At 39.1% G+C, this 10,000-nt stretch overlaps 1 protein-coding gene across 1 annotated transcript in view; it reads left to right on the plus strand.

Annotated features, from left to right (window-relative positions):
- LOC132145721 (vacuolar protein sorting-associated protein 52 homolog) overlaps window positions 1–10,000 on the plus strand; it is a 62,816-nt gene that overhangs the window by 15,504 nt on the left and 37,312 nt on the right. Inside the window, exons 6-8 of the mRNA XM_059556944.1 lie at window positions 7,656–7,831; window positions 7,913–8,063; window positions 8,149–8,249. Of these exons, the coding sequence (XP_059412927.1) occupies window positions 7,656–7,831; window positions 7,913–8,063; window positions 8,149–8,249 (428 nt within the window). The remainder of the gene's footprint in view (window positions 1–7,655; window positions 7,832–7,912; window positions 8,064–8,148; window positions 8,250–10,000) is intronic.

Raw genomic sequence — 10,000 nt, forward strand, 5'->3', positions numbered from 1 at the left:
ACACACTCATTCACACACACATTCACACACACATTCACACACTCATTCACACACACATTCACACACATTCACACACACATTCACACACACACTCAAACACTCATTCACATTCACACACTCATTCACACACTCATTCACACACACATTCACACACACACTCAAACACTCATTCACACACTCATTCACACACACACTCAAACACTCATTCACACACTCATTCACACACTCATTCACACACTCATTCACACACCCATTCACACACTCATTCACACACTCATTCACACACTCATTCACACACACACACTCAAACACTCATTCACACACTCATTCACACACTCATTCACACACACATTCACACACTCATTCACACACACATTCACACACACACTCACACACACACTCACACACTCATTCACACACACATTCACACACACATTCACACACTCATTCACACACTCATTCACACACTCATTCACACACTCATTCACACACACATTCACACACTCATTCACACACTCATTCACACACTCATTCACACACACATTCACACACACACTCACACACACACTCACACACACACTCACACATTCACACACCCATTCACACACTCATTCACACACACATTCACACACTCATTCACACACTCATTCACACACACACTCAAACACTCATTCACACACTCATTCACACACACACTCACACACACACTCACACATTCACACACCCATTCACACACTCATTCACACACTCATTCACACACTCATTCACACACTCATTCACACACCCATTCACACACCCATTCACACACTCATTCACACACTCATTCACACACACATTCACACACACATTCACACACTCATTCACACACTCATTCACACACTCATTCACACACTCATTCACACACCGACTGCGGTGTCAGCCATTCAAGGCACATCCAGCTCGTCGGGAGCAGCTGGGGTTATGTGTCTTGCTCAAGGACACCTCGACACCTTCCGGTTTGTAGATAACCTACATGAACCACTGAGCCACTGCCGCCCACAAATAACAAATACTTAAAAAAATAACTCTTAAATTATCATTTAAATAAACAAAGTGGGAAATTACATCTGTTTTGTTATAACTCATTTTCAGTTAGTTGTTATTTCTACTAATTTAACCCTTGTGGATTGTTCAAATTCACTACCCTTTCAGTATGTTCGGGATGAAAACATCCACTCAATTAAACTGCTGTAAAAATGTATCATATTCATTTTTTTTTTTTTAAATTTTTTTTTGCATAAATCCATTAATCAACTTCAGTCCTGATCAAAACTACCAAATGTTTTTAAAAAAATCCAAGATTTTAACTCTTTAATTGCCAAGTTCATAAATGATGTCACTGATTTGGGGGGAAAAACACACAAAATGACTTATTTTCAATATAAAAGTAATTGTGGCTGGATTTTTTTTTTACTTTTTATAACAGTCTTTGGAATGTCAAAGATTAGCAGCAACATTGGCTTTGATGCATTTTTAGTTTTTGTGCAGCATTAGATTTTATTTTTTTCTCCCTCATTTGTGGTGGTGGCTGTTTTTGCCCCATTGACTTCCATTATAACGACATTTTTTGATTGCAAAAATCAATAATCATGCATTCTTGATTGTTTGTGGTTTTCCCTGTTGGGAAGAAGTAACATTTGTTAATTTTACAGTTGATCACTAGGTGGTAGGGCTTGGCGATATGGCTTAAAAAAAAAATCTCCGATTTTTTTCACACCAAACCCGATTTTCGATCTTAATCGATTTTTTTCTATCTAAAAACAAACTACAACTGACAAAGAAATTGCTCAAAACAAATGTACTCTTTATTTTGTTCTGATTTTCGCTTATGCAGTTTAATCTAAATTTCCCCTTTGTGCATAAGTGTAACAGGAAACAAGCCTCAAAACATGCTTGTAAACGAGATGGCAGGCACTGCCATTGTAATCAGTGAAAATGTAGCTTATCAGTTTTCTAATAACTTCAAACTTACAGTGACACAATGCACCTTCAAAATAAATTAAAATATAAATAAAAAATAAAATTGTGTGTCCCTCTTTGATAAAACACTTTTGGTTAAATAAATGTTCTCTTCGTTGAGAGGCACACACCTTGGTTCAAAAAAGGCTCTTTAAAAAACAATAATGTTTTGACTAAGATAGGTGTGAAAACAATTCTAATTAAATTATTAAATGAAATCATACTCACAATTTCTCACAATTTTTAAAAAATGCATTGATTTGTTATGAAAAAAGAATACTATTAAACATTTGCATTTAAATTACAACTTTTGAATGTATAGAAACAACAACATTACAAAACAAATACAATCTGAATCTGAACAACATAATAGAAAAAAATAATAATAATAACAAAGGATTAAACTGGTCCCTCTTTTTTGGCATGTTATATAACCAGCATGAACTATCTCACTAGTTATGTTTTGTATAACTAGCATGAACACACACACACACACACAATGCTGATCATATTTTTATTTTATGAGAGATTTGCATTCAGAAATGCAAGCTGCCTTACTTTCGAGGGGCTGATGATCATTAAAATGATTCCAAATGCTGCTGTGCTTCCGACTCATTTTCCTGCTTTTGTTTTGTTTTCAAAAGCTGTTGTGTTTTTCCTCTCCTCTCCTTCGAGTTTGACACTGTGTGTGTGTGTGTGTGTGTGTGTGTGATGGCTCGGCCCCTCCCTCATGTCGTATAATTGGTTGACACCTCGTGTATGATTGACAGGAACAGAATGTGAGGCTGATCAGACGGTCGAAATATAATATTTCTTTTGTTCTTTGAATTAGTCAATTATTTTAAATAAAATAAAATGCATCCATTATTTAATTATTACATAATGATTTCATTTCTATAGGCTATATTTTTTTAAATAGAGTCGGCTCTTCAGATATGCGAGCCAGCTCCCACCGTTCACCTAAAAGAGCCGGCTCTTAGAGTCGGCTCATTCGCGAAAGACCCATCACTACTACCTTTGGTAGCAACGGCTTTTAAACACACTTTGCAATGTGGCGTTATTTGTTCTGTGTCTGACACTAAAAAAGCAAACCAATTCCAAACAACGGATGAAACGGTGCCTTTCTTTAGAACGAGCTCTGCGCTGTTAACTGCCATGTTGTCTGTGTGCGGCTGTAAGGAAAGCGGGGGGAGGGTGAGCCCACTCTGAACTACGGAAGCCTAAGGGGAGAGCCGGTGGTGGAAGAGAAAACCGATTTTCATTAAAAACAAATCGCCCTTAACGTCAAATTCGAGTTAATCGATAAAATCGATTTATCGCCCAGCCCTACTAGGTGGGACCATTAACCCTTTAGATAGGCCTGTGCAAAAAAAAGCTTAGTTTCTGACTTGTATATGAAGCTATATGGAGTATAACGGCATATTATATTGTGTGTGTATATATTGTTCCAAAATATGGGTCAAAATAAGATTTGTCACCAAAAATCATTCCATTAGCTCAAACACAGAGAAAGTTGTGGCCAAAATAAGACTCAACTTTACCCCCTAGTGGACGAAAACGTCCCCAACAACGCATATATGGAAGCATATGGGTAGCATTATTCAATTTGGAATGTAATATGCAAAATGACAATGCAATATGTAAAATGGCAATGCATTTCTGTATTTACATTTACATTTTCGAATACATTTGTGCAACGTTTGGTGCAAAATGAAAATGAAAATGAAATTACAGTGAGCGGTGGTTTCAGACATTATAGTACTGACTCTTATTCTGCCTGAAAGAATGAAAAGACCGAGCTGAAGGTGGAGTGATTCGACCAATCAGATGAAAGCAGCGTTTCAGCTCCGCCCACAAGTGCGAATGAAATATTGAAGCCATAAACCATAATGATCAAAACGTACACGGATCAACTGTCTTGTCCATGTTCTCTCACTTGAATCCTCTTCTTGAGATTTGAGTCGCTGACCTTCTGCAAGCCCCGCCTTGTTCACGCAGAAATTGACATGGCGCGTGGGGGCGGAGACGTGATCGCCTCGGAATGCATTTTCAATGTGCACATTGAATTTTGCTACATTCATTGCGGGACACTGAATGAAAATGCAATCGTAAGTGTCTTGACTGTGAGTGTTAATGCATTTAAGAAAAATAGCATTTAAATGATAATTTTGCCACAGTTTTTGCTTGAACATGTTATACATATCTTAACATTTCTGTAATACATTTTCATTTTAATTTTGCAACTTATAAAGCGTAACAATTAATATTCATTTTACATATTAAAACTGGTGTATGAAATGGCAAATGAAAATTATGTAATTTAATTTTCATTTTGCACCAAACGTTGCACAAATGTATTGGAAAATGTAAATGTAAATACAGAAATGCATTGCCATTTTACATATTGCATTGTCATTTTGCATATTACATTCCAAATTGAATAATGCTTACCCATATGCTTCCATACATAAGGGTTAACTCAGTAAATACATGTCCTTCTCAAAAAATTAGCATATTGTGATAAAGTTCATTATTTTCCATAATGTAATGATAAAATTTAAACTTTCATATATTTTAGATTCATTGCACACCAACTGAAATATTTCAGGTCTTTTATTGTTTTAATACTGATGATTTTGGCATACAGCTCATGAAAACCCAAAATGCCTGTCTCAAAAAATTAGCATATTTCATCCGACCAATAAAAGAAAAGTGTTTTTAATACAAAAAAGTCAACCTTCCAATAATTATGTTCAGTTATGCACTCAATACTTGGTCGGGAATCCTTTTGCAGAAATGACAACTTCAATGCGGCGTGGCTTGGAGGCAATCAGCCTGTGGCACTGCTGAGGTGTTATGGAGGCCCAGGATGCTTCGATAGTGGCCTTAAGCTCATCCAGAGTGTTGGGTCTTGCGTCTCTCAACTTTCTCTTCACAATATCCCACAGATTCTCTATGGGGTTCAGGTCAGGAGAGTTGGCAGGCCAATTGAGCACAGTAATACCATGGTCAGTAAACCATTTACCAGTGGTTTTGGCACTGTGAGCAGGTGCCAGGTCGTGCTGAAAAACGAAATCTTCATCTCCATAAAGCTTTTCAGCAGATGGAAGCACGAAGTGCTCCAAAATCTCCTGATAGCTAGCTGCATTGACCCTGCCCTTGATAAAACACAGTGGACCAACACCAGCAGCTGACATGGCACCCCAGACCATCACTGACTGTGGGTACTTGACACTGGACTTCAGGCATTTTGGCATTTCCTTCTCCCCAGCCTTCCTCCAGACTCTGGCACCTTGATTTCCGAATGACATGCAAAATTTGTCCAAAAGTCCAGTGCTGCTTCTCTGTAGCCCAGGTCAGGCGCTTCTACCGCAGTTTCTGGTTCAAAAGTGGCTTGACCTGGGGAATGCGGCACCTGTAGCCCATTTCCTGCACACGCCTGTGCACGGTGGCTCTGGATGTTTCTACTCCAGACTCAGTCCACTGCTTCCGCAGGTCCCCCAAGGTCTGGAATCGGTCCTTCTCCACAATCTTCCTCAGGGTCCGGTCACCTCTTCTCGTTGTGCAGCGTTTTTTGCCACACTTTTTCCTTCCCACAGACTTCCCACTGAGGTGCCTTGATACAGCACTCTGGGAACAGCCTGTTCGTTCAGAAATTTCTTTCTGTGTCTTACCCTCTCGCAGGTCGGCAGTCTTACCCATGATTGCGGTTTTGAGTAATGAACCAGGCTGGGAGTTTTTAAAAGCCTCAGGAATCTTTTGCAGGTGTTTAGAGTTAATTAGTTGATTCAGATGATTAGGTTAATAGCTCGTTTAGAGAACCTTTTCATGATATGCTAATTTTTTGAGATAGGAATTTTGGGTTTTCATGAGCTGTATGCCAAAATCATCAGTATTAAAGCAATAAAAGACCTGAAATATTTCAGTTGGTGTGCAATGAATCTAAAATATATGAAAGTTAAATTTTTATCATTACATTATGGAAAATAATGAACTTTATCACAATATGCTAATATTTTGAGAAGGACCTGTATATTGTTCTCTTCAAGCCGGACAACTTTCTAATTTACAGTCATTAGCTACGACCAACAGGAAGTTGGCTATTTTGATTTGCATGTGGATTTTTGGAAGAATATGGCTGTATGAATAATCAATACTACTCGTATGAAAATCATGGAATTTACAGCAGAATCTGTCAACGTGATTACACAAACCTAAACTGCAAACAAATTTTGAATATCTTGAACAGTGTTGCCATGGCGATTTATTAAAGTAACAGTAAAAAAAAAAAAATAAATGGAAAGAGAATCTCTATTACAATCTTGGTTTAAAAGTCATTTATTTCTGTGATTTTGTCTGTAATACTAGCTGTAATGCAGGTGAAACTATTTTACAAATGCTTATAGATCCTTAAAATCATTTAAAAATTGGTTATAAATAAAGGTTTTGGTTACACTTTTCAATAAGCTCTCATTTGTGAACATTAGGTAATGCATTAACTAACAATGAACAATAAAAAAAGAAAGAAATCTGTGTGTATGTGAGTGTGTGCTGATGCCACCAGGGAGGCTTTTGCACTGATGGCTTGGGCCCGCCATCACTGCGTGCATTTTTAATTTAAGTTTGAATATAACTAAAAGTGAAAAGAAACAAATAAATATTACAAAAACCTGAACATTAAGATGAAATCATAACGTACAATTTTAAATATTCACAAAAACTCCAATGGACCCAAATGACATGTTTAACAGTCATCAGCATTGTAAATCCTTGAAAGTTTTTATATTTATATTAGTGCTGGGCAAGTTAACGCGCTATTATCGCGCATTAACAAAGTTTTTTATTATTATGAAAGTTTGTTGCTCACTGGCTCAGAATACATATACAGACAGGAGGGGATGACATGTGTCACAGGAGGGGATGCTCCTGATCAAATTTAGGCTAAGCATCAGCGTTCACAAATGAGTGTCCACTGTTATTTTTAACAGAAAAGAATGCAACCAGCTCGTAATCATGACGTTATTAGCGCTCAGACGTTCTGATGTATATATAACTGAACTATGCTCTTGTCCACCTCTTCCAGCCGAGCCAGGGACTGATAGATGGAACGATCACACTAGTCAAAAGAACCAGGCTTTGGGGCTCAAATGTGCTCCAGCACGGTTCAGATTGCCTAATTATTCTCTCTCATCCCACACACACGAGTCTCTACCCACACTCTGCTGCGATGGGTGCCGTGATCCTGCAGGTCTCTAATAGGAAGATGCCTGTTATAATGTTACGATCGAGGCTCTGGACTCTGAGCATAACTTGTTTTTCAGTAACAAACTATAAAATATTTTCTATAAAAACGTTAATGTCCTGGCATTGACAAATAGCTTGTTTTATATTTAATTTAATTACATTAATGTTATAAGTTGAGATTTAGGCTACAATAGATATGTTAACTGCTACTGTGTAAAAGGAACAATGCTGTAAAAAGCACCTCACTTGTTTAAAGTGTTTGCAAACCAAATGTTATTACACCTTTGTTCATATAGATGTAGGCCTGCTTTGACAACTATGACAACTTCTGCTGCTGAGAGACACTGATAGGACTGTTTGGATGTGGACAGGATGGGTGGCTGATGTGTGCTTCTGCGTTCCTCTTTGTGCAGCGCATGGAGGGCATGTTGAGCAGCTTCCAGAGCGACCTGTCGTCCATCAGCAGCGAGATCCAGACGCTGCAGCAGCAGTCGGTCAGCATGAACCTGAGGCTGAAGAACCAGCAGGGCGTGCGCAGTCATCTCAGCCAGCTGGTGGATGAGCTGGTCGTCCCCAGCACCATGATCTCGTGAGGACACGCTCATTACAGGCAGCTCTGTAGCTTCTCAATCATTCAGTTAGGAGCTCTGTGTGGGTGTGTGTGTTTCAGTGTGATTCTGGACAGTCCTGTGACGGAGCAGGAGTTTCTGGAGCAGCTTCACGAGCTCAACAGCAAGATCAACTATGCCAAAGAGCTCAGCTTCAGAGAAACCCTCGCCTGCTCCGACATACAGGACATCGTAGATCGCCTCAAAATTAAAGTGAGAGCACATCACAGCTTGACTAATGTGATGATCCCATCGTTCTCAGGGGAAGAGATGCATCAGGTTCTGATTGTATTCACAGGCCGTCTCAAAGATCCGGGAGTTCATCCTGCAGAAGATCTACTCCTTCAGAAAGCCTATGACCAACTACCAGATCCCCCAGAACACGCTGCTCAAGTACAGGTACACAGTACACTAGAGTGTGGAGTAGCTTCAGGACATTCAGACACTATATGCTGTATAGGCACGTCATCTCAAACTGCACCGCGCTGAGCTCTTCATGTCTTCCTCTTTACGATAGTTTTAACGCAAAATAAACATGAATTATCATCTCAAGCTTCAGGTTATTGCAGTATCAGTGTTTCGCAGAAAGATTTGATTTAAAGTGCCCTATTATGGTTAATGAAAGGTTCATATTTTGGTTTTGAGAGTCTCCAACAGGTTGACATGCATGCAAGGTCAAAAAACATTCTCATTGTCTTAAAATATGCTTTTATTTTTTTCCTTTTTTGCTCAATGACTCCCAAATGATTTAACGATTAATTTTTTCGCACAACAAGTGGGCCGGCATGTTTCAGCTTGACTTCACCTTTAAATAGCCAAAGATTCGTTTAAAAACGACTTGTTTTCATGACTTAGAGTCAACAATAACTTTATACATGGTGCACTTTTCGATTTCAGTATTAGTAGGATGTTTTCATTCACTAAGAGCTGTTACACACTGCATGAAAGGTACTTTTAAAAAAATACAGTTTGTGAACAAAATTTCACGTAGGATATCATTTACCTCTTAATCATTTAAAGTATGTATAAATAAATCTTTTATGAAACAAGTTATGACAGCCACTGTGTAAATGATTATATTTCAACAATATATTATTCATATAATTTAGAAGTTAATCTAAAAAAAGCATTGAGTGCAATTTACATGTCTGCATACAATTTGTATTTTGTTATTGTTAATTTGAGTGTCGATTTTATAGTTAAAAATAATTATTAGCTAATTCAATTTAAGTTTGGGCTCTTGGTAATTGTAACCTTATAGTAATGTAAAAGGGATCCCTATAGTTTATATATATATATATATGTGTGAGAGTGTGTGTGTGTGTGTGTTTGTGTGCGTGAGTGTGTGTGTGTGTCTCTGTGTGTGTGTGTGTGTGTGTGTGTGTGTGTGTTTGTGTGTGTGTGCGTGTGTGTGTCTGTGTGTGTGTCTGTGTGTGTGTGTGTCTCTGTGTGTGAGTGTTTGTGTGTGTGCGTGAGCGTGTGCGTGAGTGTGAGTATGTGTGTGTGTCTCTGTGTGTGTGTGTGTGTGTGTGTGTGTGTGAGTGTTTGTGTGTGTGTGCGTGTGTGTGTCTGTGTGTGTGTCTGTGTGTGTGTGTGTGTCTCTGTGTGTGAGTGTTTGTGTGTGTGCGTGAGCGTGTGCGTGAGTGTGTGAGTGTGAGTATGTGTGTGTGTCTCTGTGTGTGAGTGTGCGTGAGTGTGTGCGTGTGCGTGAGTGTGAGTATGTGTGTGTGTCTCTGTGTGTGAGTGTTTGTGTGTGTGTGCGTCTGTGTGTGTGTGTGTGTGTGTGTGTGAGTGTTTGTGTGTGTGTGTGTGCGTGAGTGTGTTTGTGTGTGAGTGTGTTTGTGTGAGTGTGTGTGAGTGCGTGTGCGTGAGTGTGCGTGAGTGTGTGTGTGTCTGTGTGTGTTTGTGTGTGAGTGTGTTTGTGTGAGTGTGTGTGAGTGAGTGTGCGTGAGTGTGTGTGTGTCTGTGTGTGTTTGTGTGTGAGTGTGTTTGTGTGCGTGAGTGTGTGTGTGTGCGTGAGTGTGAGTATGTGTGTGTGTCTCTGTGTGTGAGTGTGCGTGAGTGTGTGCGTGTGCGTGAGTGTGTGTATGTGTGTGTGTCTCTGTGTGTGAGTGTTTGTGTGTGTGTGCGTGAGTGTGTGCGTGTGCGTG

The sequence above is a fragment of the Carassius carassius genome, chromosome 8 (assembly GCF_963082965.1).
Source record: "Carassius carassius chromosome 8, fCarCar2.1, whole genome shotgun sequence".
Taxonomy (NCBI): Eukaryota; Metazoa; Chordata; class Actinopteri; order Cypriniformes; family Cyprinidae; genus Carassius; species Carassius carassius.